The following is a 23,674-nucleotide window of genomic DNA, read 5'->3' as shown; positions in this document are numbered from 1 at the left end:
AGAACTTATTTTTAATTTAACCTCTGTTTTATTCTGTGACAATCAGGCCTTAATTGATTCTAAATCCTGACCTGGACGTATCATGTGACTTAACTCTTTTACTTTGAAGGCGAACGATGTCGGCTCCCATCCGGTTTTTCGTTTCTTTAGTTCTTGCTGGCTTGACGTCGCTCTGACGTCAGCTGTTTACTGACTTCCAACCGAACGCACGTTGTACACGTGACCGAGCTCTGTGGGCGGGCTCGTACTCGCCTTGTTCTCGTGCACGTGTACGGCCCACCTTCTGCTCATGGAGCCCACCTACAGGCTGCCTACAGGAGGCACGACCACTGTGTTTTTCAAAAGAAAGTCACTGCATACAAGTAGTGAGAAGTATAAAAGTATAAATGACGGTAGCCATGTTAGTACTGAGGTTATAAGTATCTCTACTAATTATTTAGGCCTGTGCTTTGTTATCAAACTGTATGAACCCCTGCAGCCTGTAATTTAATGAAATAAACAGCTCTTTCCATGAAATGCTGTCTAATTTGAATGTTATATTTTGGGAGCTTTTGTCATTTAAGTTTTAATAATGCTTGGAATCCTCAAACTTTATCTAAAAAACAATCTTAAAATAAATAAATACACTTAAATAAATAAATCAATACCTCTCCCCTCTAGATGTGCCCACACCTATTTCCACCTTTTGCTGTGAATAAACCACATTCTGTTTCTGATGGTAAATCTTCCAGTAGACCAGCAATACTGGTTTTTCAAGTCATCCACCCAGTTTCCCAATAACCTCTTTCCATAAAGGAAAAACCAAAGAACATTCTCGCAATGAGTGTAAGAAGCTTGTTCTACATCAAGCCCATTTTATGCAGTCTTACTGGTAATAAAATAGTACCAGTTAATGATCTTATAATGTGTTAATTTACCCCAGACATCCCTAATAGACCATCCTGCATTTGTTATTATGTCTTTCCGTGCATATTTCTCAATGTTACAATGTAGATTCTGATTCTGATGGATCTTTTTTGATTGATTTGAAAGTTTTAATTGGAACAGTTAAATCAGTCATACAGTATCAATAACCCTCCAACACCAAAACATCCACTTCTTCCGTTATAGCTTATGTTTTTGCAGTTTAAATTGCACTTATCTTTCTATGCACTATTACTGCTAACCCTGCACATACAGACATGATTATACTGTATATAATATGAATGATCACTCCATGTATATCCATTCAATATTGACACAAAAGCAAAGGTGTACAACAATGATGAAGTGGATAAAATCATTTGCATTACTGGAGTGTGACTGTTATTTCTGCTTTCATTCCTGTTGAGTTGAGTGCTCAGTTAGGACCTCTATGTGGCATACACAGAAGAAACTGCCCTCTAGTGGTCACAACGATGAACTGTAACAATACATGCAGTAACGATTTCTGGCCACATGGGGGCAGCAGAGAATTGTAAACGCAACGTGTATCATTAAATTGATATGTTGAAGTGGTCGGCATAGAGTTAGCATTCATTTGTAATCTATGGCAAACTAACTAACATAAATCAATACTCATATCCGTCTTACCTCTTGTTTGGCCTCCGTCATCTCCTGAGGGAATATATCACTTTCTCTTTAACAGCTAAATGCTTCACTTTGTTCACCAGCAAGTCATCAACTGTGTCTGCTGTGGGATGCTACACAGATAGCTTACAATGGGTTTTTATAGATTCTTTCACAAACGTTACTCACTGATTTGATCTAGTATTATAATAAAAGTACTGCTTATAACTTTTTAAGTTGGCTATGTATTTATGTAGATATTCTTGGTCTGGTTAGGTTTCTTCTCTTTTCTGCTGCGATGCTGGTAGTGTTTTGCAGACGTGTTTTTGTTCATTGCCCTCTAGTGGCCACGACGTGAAACTACACCAAAACAAAAAAAAGTCAGACCGGCTAGCACTTCCTATAAATACAAAGAATACAGAGAGAATTCGTGTGGCAATTATTGTGAAGTGAACAGGATGTACATGACATCACACATTCATACAAATACATTAAAGGAGGTGCATAAACGTGTCATGTAGTGCTTGGTTTTATGAAAAAAAACAAGAAATTTGTGAAATTTTGTGTTAACATTCTTTGGTTTTACTGCTATTACATATTTGAACCAAACACTATCTGGACTTAAAGTGAAACTGGATTCAGGATTATTAATAATAAATCTACTTATACATGTCCTTCTCAAGCCTTTTATTATAATGACCTGTGATCTGATTGGCTCGCGATTCTGTCGTGACGTCTATTGTGGGGCGGGGCTTTCCATTAGCAGGAAGTATGACGTAACATTTGTTATGGAAAAACGAAGTCAAGACAGAGGCGACGGAAATATGGAGCAACCCGCTGAGGATTACAAGGTATTTCGAAGTTTTAACACTGTTTTACTGTCGGTATTTATATTTGTGGATGTAAACAACTTTGCTTCCGCTCGACTGGGACATTTTTGAGGGAGCTAGTCGATCTTGTTGACAGTGTTAGCTGTTGTTAACACTTCAAGCTAGCTGTTCACTTAGGTAATATGACTGTCAGCTAATATAACTTCCCGTTGTTATCTGGCTGGATGTAAGATGTCGGACTCAGTTGTGTAGCTAGTCGATACATACACCTATAACAGAACAGATATTAAGATTTGCAAGCTAAGTCAGTCGTCTTAGTGAGGGAAAAAAAAGTCAGCTCAAGTTTTCCTCTCTGGTTTGCTCGCTTTCACCCACTGACCTGACCGAGCCACACTGTAATCATGTGATGTCGTTAGTCAGCTCATTGTTATGTAATTACCTGCCAAAAGTAGAGGGCAGCTGTATGATGCGACACTGTAGACATGATGGGAACATTTTGTTTCATGTGATCAGATATGTTACAGTCAAATGACGTTTACGTGACCTGATTTAACACTATAAATAGTTGTCAGCATTGTAACACAAGCTAGAATCAATCTGGTCAATCCAATAAAATGAAGTTCTGATTGTTGATCCATCATGTACATATCTTTAAAGCAGAAATGCAAACATTCCCTGGTTCCAGATTGACATGTGATGTGAGGATTTGTCACTTTTATTTGTGATATATAATAATAAGCTTTATTAATATAGCAGCACCTTTAAAAACAGAGTTTACAAAGTGTTTTGACAAATGAGCAAAAGCAGGAAACTCAGGAAGACAATATAACAGAATAAACACCCAACAGCTAAGCCAAACACAAGGGAGCCTCGTCTAAGGTGAGTAAAAAGAAGGCAGAACAGAAAATGTAGAAACACAAAAAGACATACAATCAATATATGAAGACAAGGAGACAACATGACATCTGAGGAATTAAGAGCAGCAAAATGTACTAGGTAAATAAATAAACAAGGATAGATTCAATCAGACAACTTACTTATTGATTATCAAAACATTTGGTGATTCATCTAATAGTTGATAACTACTTGATTAATCATTGAAGCTTAAGATGAAAATAACCACTGCTTGAGTCCTTACAGTTACCATACATGTACCGAGCACGTTCCCAAGAGTGGAATCTGGCTCAACCTGAATTGAACCATCTCTTTGATTTAGCTCACATTTACATTTGCATGGGTTTTCTTTGTACACAGCTGATATTTGAGAAGGAGGGGGTGTACCTCCACACAAATGCCAAGCGGAGTAACCAGGACACAACCATCCCGGGGTTCATCCGGATTGTGGAGCGGGTAAGTGAATCTGTGTGAGTCGAAGCAGTTAAGATACAAAAAAAACGCTATTGATGTTATTATTAACCAAACTATCGTTTTAGGCTGGGGTGCCGGCTTTAGAGTGGAGCCCACTTGAAGATGAGGGTCGCAGTGCCCCTGCTGTGCTCTACACCAAAAAGGTGAGAAATCACCTGTTTGCTACTCATGACGAGGAAAACAATTTGAGTATTTCTGAAATAAAATTCAACCCACTTCTTACAAATTAGGATGGAGAAGGAGGGGAGGAGGACACCAACTTCGACCCTGGTTATGAGCCGGACTGGGCGATTATCAGCACAGTGAAGAAAGATCGAGAACATGTCCCAGTCAGAGATTCAGGTGCAGTTTGCAATTCTGTCACTTTGTGTAAATGGTTACATCAAGAAAATATTAAACTAAGTTTCATCTGTGTCTCCTGCAGGTCAGTGGTCATTCTCTCTGCCTCTCTCAGAGCTCTACTCTCTCCGGAGGGCTCGCTTCTCCTTGGGCCGAAACTTCCTGGTGCTGACGAGTAGAGGAGGCCACCCGCTGCCTCCTCTGCACTTCCACAGAGGAGGGACCAGGGAGCTGTTCAGGGCCCTGCAGCGTTACATCATCCTGGACCAGTAAGCATCACCATCCTAACTCTTGCAGCAGTTTCTGTCCTCTTGTTTCTGTAAGAAGAGAGAGTTCAGGCAGGGCTCGTCTGTTACATGGGTTAGGAAAACATCACATGGTCTCTGTTGTTATCATCAGGTCACCAGTTGATGGGCGGCTCTTCCTCGCCTACCCTTGTGACTCAGGTGCTCTTTCTCAGTCCTTCGATAAGCTGCAGCTCCTTGATGACGGAGGCTCAGATCTTGTCATGGTAATTTGTTTTGATTTTTTATTTGTAACTTCATCATGTGACGGTGTATTAGAGCTCATATTGATCATAAATTCTTTATTTCAGCTTGTTGCTTAATACCATTGACTCACTGATCAAAGTCACACTCCAGTCGCTCAATAATGAAGCACATACATGACTGAAACTCTATCGATGTTGCAGTTCTTCCTTGAAGTAGAAAACATCTTTGTGTTTGGGTTTTCTTTTTGCCTGAACAGAGATTTATCCACGACCCGTATGCCACCACATTTGGCGGATTCTCCAAAGTCACCAATTTCTTCAGGGCGGCACTTCGACCTCCAGATTCCCACGTCCACTCACGTACTGCTCAGGATCCTAGTTTGCCGCACCAGTCGGACGAAGAGCCTGGCTTTGAACTCATCACCTGTGTAAGAGAAGGAGAACAATTTAAAGCACACGGTCGTGTCTAATACAATGTTAGGAGACATGAATCAGTTGTTAATGTTTGTGTCTGTCTCTCCATTAAGGGGGTGGAGCTCGGTCCCAGACCAGACGTAACCAGGGGACAACCTCTGGACAAATGGGCGGAGTTTCTGGACCCAGAGGGGCGAGTGAGGAACCCGGAGAAGGTCAAAGAGCTGGTGTTCAGAGGGGTAAGAAAGTACATATAGTGACAGTATGTCTAGATGTTCAGTTTCTCAGCCTTCGACCTACTACATGTGCGTGTTTTCATACCATTCTTGTCCATTACAGGGTGTCACACCACCCCTCAGAAAGGAGGTATGGAAGTTCTTGCTGGGCTTTTATCCATGGAACAGCACTGCCAAGGAAAGAGAGGACATCCTGCGGGTCAAAACGTTAGTGTTTTTATAACCCAGCATCCCCTTCTAACTCTCTTGGATGGTTAAAGGAGTAGTTGGACATTTTGGGGAATATGTTTATTTGTTTTCTTGCTGAGAGTTTGTTGCTACTCTTATATGTGTAGGATAAAAATGAAGCCACCACCATCAACCAGTTAGCTTGGCTTCCATTAGTCTTTTTGTCACCAAAACTGGCGGAGACTCTGACAAACAAACTAGATACAATATGTTTATCAGTGAGCTTTAGTGTTGTCAGGTTGATTTTGTTGCTTTTCCACAGAGCCAGGCTAGCCATTCCCCCCCGTTTGCAGTCTTTCTAAGATAACCAGCTCCAGGCTGTAGATTTATTTTTACCTCACGGACATGAGAGTGGTGTCTAGCCTCTCATCTAACCCGCAGCAAGAAAGCAAATATCCCAAAATGTCAAACCTTTCCCTTTGAGGTATTCAGCCCCTGTAAAGCTTCTCTGTGTCTGCAGGGATGAGTACTTCAGGATGAAGGTGCAGTGGAAGTCAGTCAGTGAAGAGCAGGAGATGAGGAACTCCCTCCTCAGAGGATACAGAAGCCTGATAGGTCAGTGCTGAAATCTGTCCAAAAAAGGACAAAAAAGCTTTTCATCCTTTCAGTGATTTGTCTGTGAGAGCTGCTGTAGATGTTGAATCTGAACTGTGTTTGTTGCGTTGTGACAGAGAGAGATGTCAGCAGGACGGACAGACACAATACGTTCTTCTCTGGGAACGACAATCCAGGCCTGACTCTGCTTCATGATGTGCTGATGACATACTGCATGTTCAACTTCGATCTTGGTGAGGATTTCTGAATTGTTGGCAAACAGAGGTGCAGTGTTTATTGAGTGCTTGATAATATTTATAATCCCCCCCCCAAAAATGCCAAGATAAAGTTTTTCTGAAACTTTTAGATCGCGAAAGAGATTTTTAGAGGATCTGAGTTTGCAAATATTTCCACGTCATACTGACACTGTTGTCTCCGTCCATCCAGGTTATGTCCAGGGGATGAGTGATCTCCTCTCTCCTCTCCTGTTTGTCACTCAGAACGAGGTGGAGTCCTTCTGGTGTCTGACGGGCTTCATGGAGCTGGTGGTTAGTAGAAATATCTCTCTGTTGGATTTCAGTCACAAACAAATGTAGTTTTCGTTTGAACTCATCAGTGGCATCAGAGGTGATTCAGAGGCTCTACAGCTGTGCCACCATGGACATGATTAACTGGTCAGCAGCAACACAAACAAAACAGAAAGTTTGACTCTATTGTTCCTGTTTAGTGCGGTCTGTTCAACAATTCCCCGAGTGGTGACCTTATGCTTCATCAGCGGTTTTGATTGAAATGAAAACAGAAAGCAAACACTATTAAATTTGCAGAAGTTGTATTGATGTTTGGATGTTATATACATCAAAACAGTGAATATATTTAATGTGTTCAGATATGAGTCCATTTCCATGAAGAAAGATGTGAACTTAATAAGTCTTCACTTTCTTCCTCTGCAGCACCAGAATTTTGAGGAGTCTCAGGAGGCCATGAAGCAGCAGCTCCTTCAGCTCAGTATCCTGCTGAAGGCTCTGGACCCCGAGCTGTGTGACTTCCTGGGTTAGTCAGCTGATACTCATCTAGTGTGACTGGATTAGAATAAAATTAAACCTGAGGTGAAGCTGGTAGCAAAAGCTTTAAGGATAGAGGAACGAAAAATCTATGAACACCATGTTGTTGTGCATGAAAGCATGAAAAGGAAGTGATTCACTGAAATTCATGAATTTCCAGTGTAAAAAAGAAGAATAACCTCCTTTTTTGTTACTGCGAAAAACCTTTCGATATTAGAAAGGAGCTAATTATTCTTCTTTTTGTAACTAAATTTGAAAAAAAAAAAATTTCTTTGGTCCATCAGACTCTCAGGACAGCGGCTCCCTTTGCTTCTGTTTCCGCTGGCTGCTCATCTGGTTCAAGAGAGAGTTTTCCTTCGAGGACATCCTCATCATGTGGGAGGTGAGTGCGCCACAGCTGCATTGACAGTTTATGTATTGAAACTGATATTTTTATAAAGCTGTGAATGAGATATGGCTTGCTCCACTCCTTTAAGTCATGAAGGTGCTAAACTTCATATTAGGGTATGACGATTATCATCACCTCATTTTAAAGTCATTTGACACTGAAGCTCAACTGCAACTTGTGTTATAGTGTATCTGATTTAGCAAGACCAAGTTTACAGCAAGTTTTGTTTTGTAACACCTTTTCTCTTCCTCAGGTCCTCTGGACTCGTCTTCCATGCGACAACTTCCACCTGCTGATCGCCTGTTCAATCCTTCAGTCCCAGAGAGGAGAGCTGATTGGCTCAGACCACGATTTTAACACTATTCTGAAGGTGTGCACTACATATATATATATGTATATTTCTATATATAAATAGACACATTTTCACCTGTTAATCTCTTCTGTGAATTCCCTTCAGCACATCAATGAGCTGACGATGAAGTTGGACCTGCAGACTGTTCTGCGAGGAGCAGAGGCCATCTTCCAACAGCTCATCCAGTGCAAGGTGAGAGGCTCTTCATCGACCAAAAGGAAATGTTCTTCTACACTGAAAACCTTTCGTTGGGTGTCACAGCTCTTCCTTTTAAAAAGTCATAATGTAGGAATTATGGGAATCACTCCTCTACATTGTATTTTCAGTCTACATTTTTTGGATAAAACGGAGCTCTTTAGCTCATTTAGATATAAAGAAAGTCTTTACACACAGACATTTCCTTTGATTTTCTTTTACTTATTCCTTATTTTCCTCCTTCGTTAAGAGTTGTATATGTGTTTTCGGATATAAACTTGCATTCTTCAATCGTGTTTTTGTTATTTTGCACAACAAATTTGATTGATATCAATCTCATATTTTCATTTGTATGTGTTTACCCATGCTCCATTGTAATGATAATCAATCAACATGTCTATTTCGTTAGATTTTTATTGGTGTGTCCTAATTCGCTATATTCATCATTTTGCAACGATAGTGATTGAAATGGTTGATTCCAGCTTTTTGCCATTTAAAAATCCTCCAGTGATTTTAATTTCTGATATCCGTCAGCAGCCTTTAAGCGTTTGTTTAGACCTGTGCCTCGCTAGTGTTCAGACACAAAGTCAGGAAAAAGTTAGCGAGGTTTAAAAGTGCGTCACTTTGTAGGGATATATAAAATGTGTTTAGTCAGCCATTTCCACATTTTAAAACCGGCAGTAATTGAAACCAAACTGAAAACACTGTTGGCACAAACATAGATAAAAAACAGACTGCCAGGCGAAGCAAACACTTTATTGTCGTCGTGCATATTGCTTGAATTTGACACATCCTCTGCCCTCCAGGAGCTTCCCCTCAAGGTGCAGCAGGTTCTGGGTCTCTACGTTCCGTCCAGCTCTGAGGAGGACAGCCCAGACTCCCAGACCAGCGAGACACAACGCCTCCTCGCCCAATCACAGGCAGAGGCTGCTTCATCTAGTTCAGCATCCGGTCTCACGTATCCTTGAATCTGACTGGACTGACACTTAACCAAGAAATAAATGGAAGATGTTTGTAAATGAACGAATATATGTGACTGTAAAGGATCCAATGAGAAGGAATGAAGGCGGTTTGGTGGAGAGAGTAGTTACTCTTTGTCAGAGGCAGGGGGCGTCGTTGCGGCTTTTTTCTTTAAATGTACCCATGAATGTTACTATTGAAGAAGTGAAAACCGTTGTCATACTTTCTGTGCTCTTTTGTCTTTATGTCGTTTGTCTCTGCTTGTCACTTGTTTACACGTCTCTGCTGAAGAGTACTGCCATCTTTTCCCCTCTCCCTCCTCCTTTTGATGCTGCTCTTTTACCTTTTTCACAAATTATTTAATAATTGTACTCATCTCTGCTTGTCACTCGCTGTGTTCTTTCAGTGAGTTCTGTTAAGTGTGGTTTAGCTTTATTTGTGTCCCCTCGCCACTGATCGTGAAAAGGGAAATTGAAGGATAAGCTCGCTGGCAGCACCTTGTTAGTACTGTACGATGCCATTCCAGCCCTATGCAAACTTGTTGCATGCCTTATAGTTTTCATTAGTGGCGTGGTATTATTTTAAGCCTTGTAATTATCTGTATTATGTCATAACGTTTTCATCCGCTGATTATTATCAAATAAATGGCTGAATCTTAATGAAGCAGGTACCAGACTGACTCTTTCAAAAGGTCTACTCATAGCCAGCATCTGATTTATTCATGTAAGAGTACATAGACTAGACCACTGCTGCTAACCAGAGCATTTACACACAGTATTAGAAATACTTCTCTGTATAACACATATACAGTGTCCAAAAAACACTTCTTTAAGTTTGGAAATGATGCAGGTTCATGACATTTTATGCAGTTTGCTCTTTTCATAGGCTGTTTTTTCACCTAAGCACTTGTTTTTTGACTATATGCACACAGTTCATATAAAAAAGGAAATGATGACCTGTGAGTTCGATGCTCCTGTTACTCTCAGGTCACAAAATGGCTTTTTTTTTTGCTATAACCTTTCAAAAGAGCTCAAAACCATGTCTGTACTCCAAATGCTTCAACGGCAGCTTTGAATTTACTTTGGGCTTTGTGGGATTTAAACATTTTAGGTTTTACATGAATTTTCAGGAATGGTGACAGGAAAACACTTTTAATAAATACTGAACACTAAATTAAATTCCCTTTGTTGCCTGATAACCAGGCAACTGAAGCCCAAGTTAGCTACACGTCCCTTAAGTCCTCAAACAAATACATTAGACTCAACAAGACAACAAAGTCAGAACACAAACAACTATTAGGGTGACCAGGTGACCCACATAAAAAAAGTGTCTTCTGTTTAGGCAGAAAATGGTAGAAACTTTAACTGGGACCAGCAGCCGAATAAGAAGCACTCACAGGTTGCATGAAAAATAATAAAAACACGTGTTTACTAACGACTTCAACTCCAGTGAAGCATCATAACTGGATAATCAGATAACGAATGACGATATAACCCACTTTATAGTAAACATCATTAGTAGATAGTTATTTTATATTTAATTAAGCTTCAGTTGGAAATTATTTCACTGTTTGCAAATAATAAAATGTTTCACAAACCATTCATTAAGCAATTGTTTGTTGTAAAGTTCCAACTGATATTTACAAAACTGTTAATAAATACTGTGTAGTACATTTATAACCAGTTGTAACTAATGTTTAGAAACCTTTACAATTGCTTAATAAATTATATTGTCTGTTAAAAGTGAAACAAATATGAACTGTTAATTAATTAATTACAAATTTAGCATTTATTAATGCTAAATGTAGCATGACTACATAATAATGTGCCTTAAACAATGTTTTTTTATTAACAGACTGCTTATAGATGATAAAAGCTGGTCGTAACAATAAAGTTACCCAGTTGGATATGATGAGAAGCAAAAGTCTTAATAACACACGATTTTTGCGTCATAAAAACAAAACGCATAAGAATTTTGGGATCAAACTCTGAGAAACAGTAATTACTCCAGTGTAACAGTAACCGGTAATTGTTTATGTCGTGTCTTAACTTGTGAACTGGTTAAACTTTGGCCTCTCCCCTCTCCTCCCCCTCTGGCCAGCAGGTGTCTGTGTGAGGTGAAAGGCTGAGAGGAAAATAGGACCTCTGTTCTCCACTGTCCCGGCAAATGAGCTGGAAAATGAGGGGCGGAGAACCACGCCCCCTTCTCAGGACCCGCTGCACTCCTCTTTTGGCTGGTCGCTGTCTCCTCTCCCTTCGATCCGTGTTGTTTGAATACAGCTGCGACGTATGAATTTAGCAGGGTGCTTAAACAGGCCGACGATCTGTCACTCTGTTTCCCCCCCCTCACCCTGACCTCACTTGACTGGCAGAGCCAAACTCACTCAGTCCTTCATTCAAACTCAATCTGCTTTCAGCCCCTCTCAAAGCCTGTTTTATAGACGGAGGCCTTGTCGACAGCTTTAAAACCCATATTCTCTCACTAATGCTACAATCGACCAAGTGTTGGAGGATTACCGTCTCTTCATGTTGTCATTATGCTGAGTGACTTAGAGAAGTTGTTATCAGCAGTAGATGATGTGCCTGAAGCTGCGTGAGATTTGAGCCCAGTGTTTGATTTAAAAAAACAGTATTCAGATCCTTTAATTAAGTAAAAGTACTAATAACACACTGGTAAAACATCCCACTTCAAGTATAGGTATTTAAATATTATCAGCAAAATGTAATTTTAATACTTATTCTGTAGTAAAATGGTCCCTGTCAGTGTTTTAATATAATATCTGATGTTTTTGAGCTCATTTAATCTACAGCAATGCATCGTATTCCATGACATCATCAGGAAAACAGCCTGTTTTCATCTTCCCGACGACTCATTTTCCAGATAATCCGAGAGGATATTAAAAAGTTTATTTAGTTTAAGAAGTAGGAGAATTTTCTCAACACAGAAAGGAAAAGTTCATCCTTCAGTTTATCACAAACATTCAAAATCGTAATCTCAGATTTGGAAATAAGAGGTTTTCATTGGACAAAAAGAGTATTTGAAAAAGAGAAATTTGTAATCTGAGAAGTAACTAACGCTTAAGTGGAGAGGAGGTATAAAATTGAATGAAATGGAGTTTAGTACAAGAACCTAAAATTTGGTAGTAGTTAAGTGAATGCACACCACTGTTAAAATTCCACCACTGTTCAGCACTTTACATTTTGATTTTACCAGTTTCGTTATTATTTAGACTTATGTAGACTTATGTAGTATGAATTACTCTGTTTCTATGGGGGTTTTTATCTATCAGAGAGAGTTAGCCACCTCTTCAGACTGACTTACAACTTACTCACAAGAGTATTTTTAAAGGAGAATCATTGTGTTGTTGCGTTGATGGAGCAGGATCATCACTGTCAGAGTCTGGCAAAGGGCAAACATTATTACCACTTATATCTGACACCACTTAGATAAAGAGTTTGAGCTGCGTCCGTCTGGGAAAAAGTTCAGCCTTTATCTTTTAACTTGTTTATTTACTGGTTTTCCCTGATTTAATTTGTTTTTTTCTTACAGTATTACAGTTTTACATTTTATTTATTGCTTTTTTTTTTTATTAAACTATTTAACTGACGAATAAATGATGGGCTGTTATTTTAAACTACCCAACAGAATATGAAAGAGGTCAAGTGAGCTTCACTTCAGAGTAAAATGTTACAGATGAATGTCTCAGCAATAATAATCCAGAACATAATATGAAATAGTATAAAACTCAAAGAGGCATTTTCTTTACCTTTTACCTTTTTACTACATGAACCTGAAGTAGTCATAGTAAGTAAAGATAGCGCTCAGCTCCAATGAATTATTGATGCTGAGCTGAAATCAAGTCGTGTGGCCGTCCATTTAACTCCTATTTGAAACATGAGCTGCCATTGAAGCCTTAATGTGTGAAAAGCCACCTGTAATGACTGTCAAATACAATCTGTATCCTCCACTGGTGAGTGCGACCCCTTTGTGACCATCAGAGGAGTCCCCGGGGAGTGTGTGAAAAGTGTGTCTACCCCATGAATGTGTGAAGTGTGTGTGTGTGAGAGAGGAGCCAGCAGCAGGCAGAAGGCCAGGGGCTGTTGTCTGACACTGATTTGTAAAGGGAGACAATACGGCTCATTGACCTGCCCGGCTCCACTGTCTGTTGCACATACCTCGCCCAGCCCTCCCCGGTGGCTTTGCTGCTCTTTAAACACGAGCAGCAGATTGCCACAGGCGCAGGGAGGGGAGGCCGACGGGACACAGGTTGCTTTGACAATGAGAAACCTCAGAGGAGAGAGGGAGAGAGGGGGGAGAGGCAAAACTTTGATGAACACATTTACAGTCATCTAGAAACCTTAATTTCACCAGGATGTGAGGATGCAGAATGAGTGACAACTTTTAAATCACTTCTAAAAACGTATCCTCTTTAAAAAGCTTTATTTTAATGATTATTGTTTTTATTTGATATTACAGTCGGGTATTTTCTGAAGTGTATTTGCCTGATTGCAGCCCTGAAATACCTGAAAGTGCTGTATAAATGAAGTTTATTTTTATTATTACTATCTTTATTTTTCTATCCTAACCCTATGATGAGAAATATAAGATAATACGCTATCAGAAGATGTTTCTACCTAAATTTTCTATCTTGCCAGGATGTAAAAAACATTTGAAATAGACTTTAAGGCTCGTAATTCCTTGAAACAAACAAAAATTCTGTTACCATCCCCTTATCATGAATTATTTTTTTGTTAAACTACAGAGAAACGCTACAGCTACAATCATTTTCATTATGGATTAACCTGCCAATTGATTTCTTCATTTACTGATTCACTATTTGAGCTATATTCACAGTTTTTGACATCCAGTACCTTCGTGTCTGAAGAAATGTTTGGAACATTTTTGCTTTTTTTTAGTTTCTGAAAAGTCAGAATACTGTGAATTAAAAATAAACACCCAACATAATTCCTCAAATAGTTAGGATACCACGCCCAGCCCTTTGTTTTTAATGTTTTTTGTAATACATTTAACACACAAAAAAAAAAAAAACAAAGATTGTCAATTTATTATCATTTAAAACAAAGAAAAACTGAAAAGTCAGAAGTTGGAACCAGCAACTTTTGGGCAATATTTAAACTATAAATCCTTAATTTAACTTATTTAATTGATTCCATTACTAATTGCTTCAGGTCTATTTTCCTTAACAGATTGTCTAATTTGAATAATTTGGCCTGAAGAGGTTAAACTATCCAGTATTTCTCAAGATTCAAGTAAAGATTGAGTAAATGTCTAAAAGAAAACAAAAAACAATTACGCAGAAATATGTTTAATGACACTAAAATCCCTATAATCACATAATTAGGCCTACTGTAGTTATGTATATTAAAGAATTAAGTACATAAATAATAAGAAGCAAAAAAATTCAATTAAAAAAAAAATCACAATATTAAATTTAACTAAGTCAACTTAATAAATTTAGGTGCCCAAGGATTTTTGTTCAGCAGCAGCAGGATTTAACATCCATCCAGACTCTGACATCTTTGCTCTCGTGCTCACGTTGTAAACAAACACCGTCATCCTTTTGTCATCCATTCCCATTGTCAGAGTGTGGATGTGACCTTTTCTGTCCTCTCTCTGCCTCTCACCCCTCGCAGCCTTTTCTTTTCCTCCCTTCTCTCTTTCACTGCCGAAGACAAGCTGTTGCTCAGTCCCTGCGGGCCACTCCCTCACTTGTCTGCTCCTCTTTCCTCCTCCCCTGCCTCCCTCTCTCCCCTGCTCTCCGTCTTTCTCCCTCTCTCCCCACCTGTTGGAGCAATTGTTGCACAGACCATATTGTTGTCATCTGATTATTTTATGTCAGTCACGAGGGTCCACGCCCCTTTCTACGGTCTTTTTCCTTCCCCCTGCATGTGCCACTCCCCTCTTTAACCTCTCCCCTGCTGGGTATAAAACTCAAGAGACAGGAGTTGAGGGGAGATATTCAGCGAGCACCACAGGAAGTCAAAACTGTTTCAACAAGGAGGATCTGCAGGGATTCTTCAGGTTCCAGCTTCCTCAGGTGACAGGGGGACACTAGCTGCCGCGTTTCTTTCCAAATTGGACGTAAAAAAAAAAAGCTCATTTTTGACCCAGCAGCCTGTGCAGATGGATATGTCAGTGTCTCTCTGGTGTGAGGAGGTGGAGGACGTGCAGAGTCAGAACCAGAGCCAGACTGAGCCACAGGCCCAGAGTCACGTCACAGTCTCGTCCCAGCTGCGAGCCGCCTGGGACCCCACAGTGTCCGGTCACCGTGTGATCCAGAGGCTGCTTCACGTGGAGGAGAGGTACATGCCCTCCATGCTCTACATCACCCTCATCCAGCGGGACCCAGAGCGCAGGGAGGAGCTCGCCAAATGGGCCCTTGAGGTATGAAACTCTCTCATGCTCCAGTTTCTCCGTCTCCCCCCACGGTGCTGGATGAGTTATGTCATCGTGGCAGCTGTGATGCTGATGTCTCACATCTTTTCCCCCCTCTCTTTCTCTCTCCAGGTGTGCTGTGAGTGCGGCTGCGATGAGGCAGTGTTCCCCCTGTCTGTCTCTCTGATGGATAGGTTCCTGTCTGCCTCTCTGTCCATACCTGTCTCACCGTACTGCCTAGCTGCTGGCTGCATCCTCATCGCCTCCAAACTCACAGAGTGTGACAACGTGACCGCTGATACTCTCAGTGCTGCAGCTGAATACAGCTTTCAGCCATCCAACCTGCGAGTGAGTCAGTCACACAGCAAGGATATTGTTCCTTACCCTCTCCTGCTAGTTTTTTGAGGGTCTTTTCAGGCTGTCGGCCCCTCATATCATCATCATCTTGCAGGGGCATTGAACATCGGCCCATAAACTCGGTTAAACCTTCATTTTCTCGGATAGAATATCTAGTTTTACATCCTTTAAATAGCCGTTCTAAGGAGTCGTAGCAGCATCCAATATAATGTATCACATTATCACATTATAAGGCATTTTGATGCCTCAGCACATCAGCCAACGCACTTACAACTTTAATTTTTAAAGGGCTACAACTGACTTTTTAGCGCTGTTTTTTTGATAATCAACCAAAGATTTTATACTGTTCATTGGATGAAAATGAAGACAGATGCCTCACAAGTTTGTTTTTTTTAGAAATTTGACTTTTTCTGCTTGATAAATGACTGAAACATTTAATATGTTTAATAAAATAGATGCCAACAATCGACTCATCAATCCTGCTCAAAAAGTTGTGCCACTAAACTCTAATACAGACTTTACAGATCTATCATTATATAACAAGAAATAAATTCCTAATGACATCTATTCTCACATCACATTCAATTATTATAACACTGTTATCCTTTCTGTCACCTAAATGCATCTTTCTTCCCTCCATCAGGAAATGGAGCGTGTCATCCTCGCCACCCTCCGGTGGGACACAGCAGCAGTGACTCCGCAGGACTTCCTCCCGCATTTTCTTGCCTGTGTGGACGAGAGAGGAGATGGAGACAGAAGTGACTCTGAGAGGGAGCCGCTCTCCACCCTGCGGCGGCACAGCGACACGCTGGCTGCCATGTGTGCCTGCGACTCCCGCTTTCTTGGAGCACCACCATCACTTGTTGCTGCAGCATCACTGAACTGTGCCCTGCGAGGTCTGGGCAACAAGGGACCCACACAGCTGGCTGTCATGGGTGAAGCACTGGCGGAGCTCTGCCAGACAGACCTGGTGAGTAAACCTGAGTCTGAAGCTGCAGATTTGATCAGGTTTAGGGTTCTTGTTCTTTGCAGTAGATGAAAGTTGCAAGAAAAAGCAGTTTAAAGCAACTAGGCTAAGAATATTTCTGTTTTGAGGGACCTGGTTGTTTTATATTCACACCAAACACAGTAAGACTCTAGCATCTATTACAATAATCATTGATTTTCTCTTTTTCTTGCATCCCAGGCAGTGCTGCAGTGCTACAGTGAGATGATCGAATATGCCCTCCGACAGCGGCTGAGGAGTGGGCTCCAGCAGGGCCCCATGGAGAAGGATGAGGAGGTGGAGAACGAAAGACCCGGCACACCCACTGATATGAGGGAGATTGATTTCTAAACACGGAATCAACTGTTGCATTGAACGTGTGAATCAATCAAAACCTCTCCAGTTCATCAGTCAAACTGATATAAATTGATTATGACCTCAAAATGCTCTGACATGTTTTTATATTTTTGAAATGATTTTATTGAGTGACTGTTAATTTATTTTTGACTTTATTTATTTATGAACTATTTTGCTATGTGTTTTCCATGTGCCATATTCTATTAATTTTATTGTCGGCTTAGATGTGATCGTGCTGCATATTTATACCTTTTATTTATTATTGTGTGCAATTGTTGGCTCTTTTGATGTTTAATTTATTTCATTTTACTTGAGTGTGTGTTTTTGTACTGAATTTAATATACAAACAAATCTATTTTTCAAAGCAATTAAACGTTTTAAACGTTTGTACATACTTTTGTGTCCATGTATTATTTGCCATTGAGGCAATGCTACCTTCACTTACTATTCACAGGCTGGTTCTTTCGACCTCTGAGCTTGTGTTGGGGAAGAGAAAAGGTGTTGGTGGCTGATTTTAAGTTATCAACAATGAGCCTAAATAACCATCACGAGTCGATGTTACTCTCACTATCATGACTCAACAATTCTTTGATAACCTCACCGCTTATTGTGATTTAGAAAGAACACTTCAACTATTTCCGACAGTACCTGAAGGCAGCATGTTGGACCACCGCTGCATTCTCATGACGTCAATTTTATCCGACTCAAAATACAGATCGTGGTTTTAGCATTGGATCAGATATTAAACACCTAGCTGCGGTAACAGGGGAGCTATTTTAAGAGATTCTGTGTTCAGGTAAATTGTACTTTACTCTTTTTTTTTTTAATATCGGAGGAGTTTCAAAGAAGAAATCAAAGAAAATCAGGTGATATATCGAAAAGAGGAGCAACGCAGGAAGAGCTGTGCTAGACGTTTCCATAGCCCACGGTAATGGACAGCCAGACCATGTTAAATCACCTGTAAAATTACCTATAAAGAATGAACAACGTTTAAAATGCTAAACCAAACCTTAACTCGCTCATACCGCAGGTTTAACGTCACAGGTAATAACAACTACGGACAGGTCCGTTTCTTTGCTGAGCCCTGACCATCCACATCCGTTTTATCCTTGTTTACGTTAAGCTAGTTAGCTAACAAGCTACAGCACGAACAAGACAATAGTATACACATTTTCAATTTAAATCGTGTTATATATGCCATTAAGCAACACTCCCGTCGTCTTCAGCGTAATTTATCCTGTTAAATCAGCTGTAAACAGGTTTTCTTGCTCAGATTTTGACTCCCACGCCAAACTCCACTTGCGAAACCTGATATTACTGTTGCCTCATCTCAGCGAGGACATACGTGTATTAAAAGTAGAAACTTTAGACCTTTAACAAATATCTTAAATCTCCTGGTAAATTCGGCATACAATATACACACCAGCCAGCAACCACTTGTACTGAAATCCAAATATTATTGGCTGTCAGCTAAGTTAGTGTTCTCAACTTTTTATCCAATGTTTCTCCAGGTTAGGACCAAGGTTACTATGGTTAATATCCCCCCTGGACTTGAGTTATGTTTCAGTTAATCAACTAGTAACAAAGTATGTTTAAACACTGTCTGCATCTATAAATGAAAGTCTGACACAGATCATGAGGAGGATAAAGTTCAGTGTCTCTTGTTACGCTGGTCTTCCATTTAAAAGATGTAGAAATCAAATCCAGCAGACAGTTAAATGTGGCTGTGTTCAGGCAACTATAAACTAAACCTAGTGATAAACTTTACTTGTGAAATGTCCAAATTTGCACATAAAGGTGTGGCAAATCACAGGTTAATATAGGTTATCTTTGAATAACGTTTGGCATACAGCACATGGCACCAGACAGTAAGTTTATATATAGGAGAAATGACACTCTAGTTTTTATTTCTCCCAATTGTGTGCCTCTATTCTGTGCTAATATTGTAGCTTTTCAGTCAAAGTTTTACATATAATATGATAGCAATATATTCATTGTTGTTTATTTTTTAAGGAGGATGAACTTGAAACCTGGGTGGCTGCTGCTTCTATCCATCTCTGCTGGGGTCTGGTCAGTGCCTATTGATCGCAATGCAGGCAACCAGGAAGTTAAAGAGGAGGTGCCAGAGGAGAATGGGGTAATAGTCGCAGTCCACTGTTGTGGTTTATTTATATCACATTTATCTCAGTTTCTTGTAAATGACCAGTCCTTTACAACCTTCCCTTGCAGGACACTGGTCTGTACTACGACAGGTATCTCAGAGAGGTGATCGAGGTTTTGGAGACAGACCCTCACTTCAGAGAGAAACTGCAGACAGCAAACACAGAGGACATCAAGGTTAGCATCGGTTTCTTTCTGATTCTCTCTTAATTAATTTGTTTACTCTCAACTGGCAACAAGAGGATTTTATATTCAACATGTTCTTCTCGCCTGTTGTGTCTCGTGTTCTCCATCAGAATGGTCGTCTCAGTAAAGAGCTGGACCTGGTCAGTCACCACGTCAGGACTCGTCTGGATGAGCTGAAGCGTCAGGAGGTTTCTCGCCTCAGGATGCTGCTCAAGGCCAAACTGGACAGCACCAACATACAGAGTAAGTGGACTAGATTGTATTAGATTTAATGAAAGTTAAACCAGATCTAGTAGATCAGTCATCAAGACAGATGAGAATCGTGCAATTTTTCTTTTTGTATCGGCAGTTAAAAAGTTGCAGCATGACGTATAGGAGTTAATTTGCCTCACTGACCAGCCCATCCTGCAATTTGAACTATTGCCATGTTTGTCTTAACATTGCGATGTCGATGCTGAAGTGATATATTGTGCAGCCCTATAAGCAAGGGATGTATACACACAGACTGCAAATGAGTCAAGCTAGCATTGAGGAAGGAATGTAGCCTCTATAAGGGCAGAAATGTGTTCAGTATGTACAGAACATAATGGAAGTCACGTGTGTCAGACGCCTGGCATGTGTTCAGAAATTTGTGTATGTGCTGTGAAGCCCTGCAGATGGACCACGCCTCCCTGCTGAAGCAGTTTGAACATCTGGATCCCCACAATCAAAACACCTTTGAGGCCAAAGACCTTGAGCTGCTCATCTCCACGGTAAGATCATCCAGTGCTAAATGAAAAACTGCGTTTTTGTTTGCGCAGAGAATGAAAAATCTTTCATTCCAGCTGTTCAATGGCTAATCTGTTCAGATTTGAAAGGAATGTGGGGAAGTGATGAATCCCACCACATTCCAGCAGAATCATAATTACACTGATCAGACTCATGGGTGCTAAAGTTACAGGTCAGAACAACCCGTTAGTGATTGTTCTAGACACTATGAATGTTTGCTTTGTATTGTAACTGACCCAACTTCTAAATGAAAAGAATTTAAAGTTCATAGCCTTTTTATGGCTCTTTTCCAGGCGACCAAGGACCTGGAGAACTACGATGCTGAGCGACACGAGGAGTTTAAACGCTACGAGATGCTGAAGGAGCACGAGAGACGGGAGTACCTGAAAGGCCTGGACCAGGAGAAGAGGGAGAGGGAGGAGAAGAGGCTGCAGGAGCTTAAGGAGAAACACCGCCAGCACCCCAAAGTCAATGTTCCGGTAGGCACAAATGCAGCCATGTTGGGTTTTGGGTGGAAACAAGTAGAAGCAAGTCAAGTTCTCTTACATGTTTCTCCTCTTTCTGCTGCATTTCTTTTCACACTTCTCAGGGTAGCGTTGCTCAGCTACGGGAAGTTTGGGAGGAGACAGACGGACTGGATCCTCAGGAGTTCAACCCTAAAACATTTTTTAAACTGCACGGTGAGTGACTCCTCTTCTTTTAATTCCTGTGCTATAAATATCACACTTACAAGTCTGATAAATAAAGTTGTCATTTCTTCTCTGGTTAGATACAAATGAAGACGATGTTTTAGATGAGCAGGAGTTGGAGGCTCTTTTCACTAAAGAGGTAAGAAAAGCAAAATACACATGTACATATATATGTATATAAATTACATGAATTCTTCTTTTTAACACACTGGTATCAGATCAGTATTTGGTACGCACTGAACGCACTCTCTATTGGTAGTGAAAAACCCTGATGAAACCCCCTTAAAATGCCATGACAGAGTATCAAAAATTGGTGCTCATCTATTTGAAAACACAGCTGTGTTCTCTGAGTTGCTGCAGACTTTTTAAAAGTAAAAGTTTTAAACCTGACAGCTGTGATAACCTAACATCTGTTCACTTCCCTCCTCCAGCTGGAGAAGGTCTATGACCCAAAGAATGAGGAAGATGATATGATGGAGATGGAGGAAGAAAGGCTGAGGATGAGGGAGCATGTCATGCAGAATGTGAGTCTTGACTAAATACTTTTTATCCTTCTGCTCTTGGTTTCATCATATGCCACGAGTCAGCCTCAAACCTTTTTCTCTGTTTTTCGTCTCTGTGTTAAAAGGTGGATACAAATAAAGATCGTCTGGTCAGCCTGGAGGAGTTCCTCAAATCCACAGAGAAGAGGGAGTTCAATAATCCCAAAGAGTGGGAGGTATGGAGCCCATTTTTTAATATTTTTAACTCAATTAGAGTCGTATGTACATACAGATATCACAGTAGATACACCAGTCAAACCTGTAATCGAAAAGCAAATCAGCACAGCACAGTTTGACGCCGTGCGGGCAAAAGTGCCAGTGGAAAATCACAGTAAGCCTTTCAGCAAGGCTAAGTGTCTTCATGCTGACAATGTCAAATAACGTATCACACTATACTGGTTGTCTGACAGCTCTATCTTAACTGCTTACGCTCCAAACACTGCCACTAACATTTTAAGAACGCTGTGAATTTCCTGTATTTCATTGGTTCTCCTGCACGTCTCCTCAGACTCTGGACACCAAGCCGTTGTACACAGAGGAAGAGCTCCTGCGGTTTGAGGCCGAACTCAGGGACAAAGAGGAGGAGCTGAAGAGGAAGGCGGAGAATCTGCGTCAGGAGCAGGAGCTGCTGAAAGAGAGAGGCAAAGCCCTGGAGGCCCAGAGGAGAGAGTACCAGCAGGTAACTGTCCCGCCATGTTTATATCACCTGAAACTGGACTCAGCGACTCATTTTCAACACTATAGCTTGTACATGGTGATAAATGTGATTGCAATTTGTCAAATTCAGGCAGTATTAGAGATGTCCCAGAGACAGAAGGAACCGCAGGCAGCAGACGGGCAGCCTCCTGCGGGTCCTAATGGAGAACTACAGTTCCAACCAGAGGCACAAAAAGCAGAAGCAAAAGGTAAACACTCTGAGATATATGTGATATATGTGTGTACGGATCTGGTCTTGTTTTTATTGAGTCGATCTTTCTCTTCTCTCTCTCTCACAGAAGAAAAAGTCGCAGTTGAACACGTAGCCGAAGCTCCGAATAATCTGCCTGCAGAGCCTCCACAGAATCTGCCTTTGCACACTTAATGCAGCATGCTCTGACAGCCTTACCACACACACACACACACACACACACACACTCGCACACTCCCATTTGCACTGACACAGATATCCAGATGGGTTCTCCAAACTCAAACTATGTGAGCTGTATGTATAAACTGAGACAGACGTGGCTTGTGAATCATGACATATTGTACTGTGTGTTCATTTCTGTGGTCTACATTAGATTAAAGATCTGAAAACAACAGATAGCTCTATATGTATCTTCAGAAATCTTCAGTTTCAGTGAAGTTTTTATTAATTCAGGGTTTTATTTCAGTGTCAAATCATAAACATCATCAAATAAAGTTTTAATTTAAAACCTCAAAACCAGACTTCTCGGACTCAGATTACTTGGGGTGTCACACAGCTGTTGTGTATGTGTATGTCATATGTAAGACAGAGTACAGTAGAAGAGAATATAAATGTATTAACATAATATGTAGCAAAGTGGCGGGCTGTCCTGAGTATGGAGGGTGGATGTGTGTATATCATCCTGTGGCCTCCTCCTCCTCCTCCGGGTCACTGTGTCTCTGCACACACTGGGCCTGTTGTCCACTGTCATGGCTCCCCGGGGAGCTGCTGATCCTTGTTGTTGTCCCGCTGACGAGATGCCTCCCTGGCCGCCGCTCAGGACATTCCTATCAGCATTCCTCTAACCCGCTGACCTCTCGTGACCCCCGCGCACCCTCCTCTCCTGGTGTCCATGCAGCTGCCTCCTGTCACTCACTGCTGTCATATCAGCCAAATAAAGATGTCTCGAGGAAGCTGCCTGGATCATGATGTCAGTGTTTATTACGAGAGCACTTTTATTTTGAAATGTTTGAGTACAGTTGTTCCTCCATTGAAGCTTATCTGGTGTGAGTCAGATAAAGATGTGATTTTCTGGGAAACTTTGAGTCAGGTTGTTCTCCCTGTGGGAACTTTAACAGGTCTGTGTTGTGTCCCGTCTGCTGGTCTGCAGAGGCCATCATCCACAACAGCTCTGGCTTTTCATCCAACTGTTTGTGACCAGAGGTGGCACTGAGGCTGTCAACACGCTGTCAGCAGGTCTGTTAAGACATCATGGCAGGAGGGCGTGATGCAGTGTGATCTTCTGTGTATAAAGTGCTGCTCAGGGCTGTCATACCTTCACTCGGACACTTAGAAATCCTTCTTACTCGATGGCTTCCCTGTTGTGAGACTGACTTTCTCTCCT

At 40.9% G+C, this 23,674-nt stretch overlaps 3 protein-coding genes across 4 annotated transcripts; all 3 read left to right on the top strand.

Moving 5' to 3' along the window:
* Positions 1–2,315: 2,315 nt before the first annotated feature.
* tbc1d17 (TBC1 domain family, member 17) lies at positions 2,316–9,602 on the top strand. The gene is made up of 17 exons (XM_084371160.1): positions 2,316–2,399; positions 3,633–3,728; positions 3,812–3,889; positions 3,977–4,088; positions 4,171–4,354; positions 4,485–4,596; positions 4,833–5,003; positions 5,103–5,228; positions 5,329–5,432; positions 5,914–6,008; positions 6,125–6,241; positions 6,435–6,535; positions 6,938–7,037; positions 7,333–7,430; positions 7,690–7,806; positions 7,894–7,980; positions 8,790–9,602. The coding sequence occupies exons 1-17, from the start codon at positions 2,337–2,339 to the stop codon at positions 8,949–8,951; spliced, it is 1,923 nt and encodes a 640-aa protein (XP_084227286.1). The 5' UTR covers positions 2,316–2,336; the 3' UTR covers positions 8,952–9,602.
* A 4,580-nt stretch (positions 9,603–14,182) lies between these two features.
* ccndx (cyclin Dx) lies at positions 14,183–17,433 on the top strand. Its single transcript, XM_084370612.1, has 4 exons — positions 14,183–15,348; positions 15,472–15,687; positions 16,340–16,666; positions 16,883–17,433. The coding sequence occupies exons 1-4, from the start codon at positions 15,088–15,090 to the stop codon at positions 17,030–17,032; spliced, it is 954 nt and encodes a 317-aa protein (XP_084226738.1). The 5' UTR covers positions 14,183–15,087; the 3' UTR covers positions 17,033–17,433.
* A 295-nt stretch (positions 17,434–17,728) lies between these two features.
* On the top strand, positions 17,729–22,803 carry nucb1 (nucleobindin 1). 2 transcript variants are annotated; one of them, XM_084370830.1, is made up of 13 exons: positions 17,729–17,834; positions 19,052–19,175; positions 19,268–19,375; positions 19,495–19,627; positions 20,033–20,136; positions 20,446–20,631; positions 20,742–20,832; positions 20,922–20,980; positions 21,273–21,365; positions 21,470–21,559; positions 21,892–22,062; positions 22,171–22,288; positions 22,379–22,803. In XM_084370830.1, the coding sequence occupies exons 2-13, from the start codon at positions 19,056–19,058 to the stop codon at positions 22,462–22,464; spliced, it is 1,359 nt and encodes a 452-aa protein (XP_084226956.1). In that variant the 5' UTR covers positions 17,729–17,834; positions 19,052–19,055; the 3' UTR covers positions 22,465–22,803. The 2 variants fall into 2 exon arrangements, with proteins under 2 accessions (XP_084226956.1, XP_084226955.1); XM_084370829.1 differs by having other exon boundaries at positions 17,733–17,966.
* Positions 22,804–23,674: the final 871 nt, after the last annotated feature.

This window comes from Pagrus pagrus, assembly GCF_965226575.1.
Source record: "Pagrus pagrus genome assembly, chromosome: 13".
In the NCBI taxonomy this organism is placed as follows: domain Eukaryota; kingdom Metazoa; phylum Chordata; class Actinopteri; order Spariformes; family Sparidae; genus Pagrus; species Pagrus pagrus.
The sequence above is the reverse complement of the archived record's forward strand: the minus strand, read 5'-3'. Positions and strand labels throughout refer to the sequence as shown.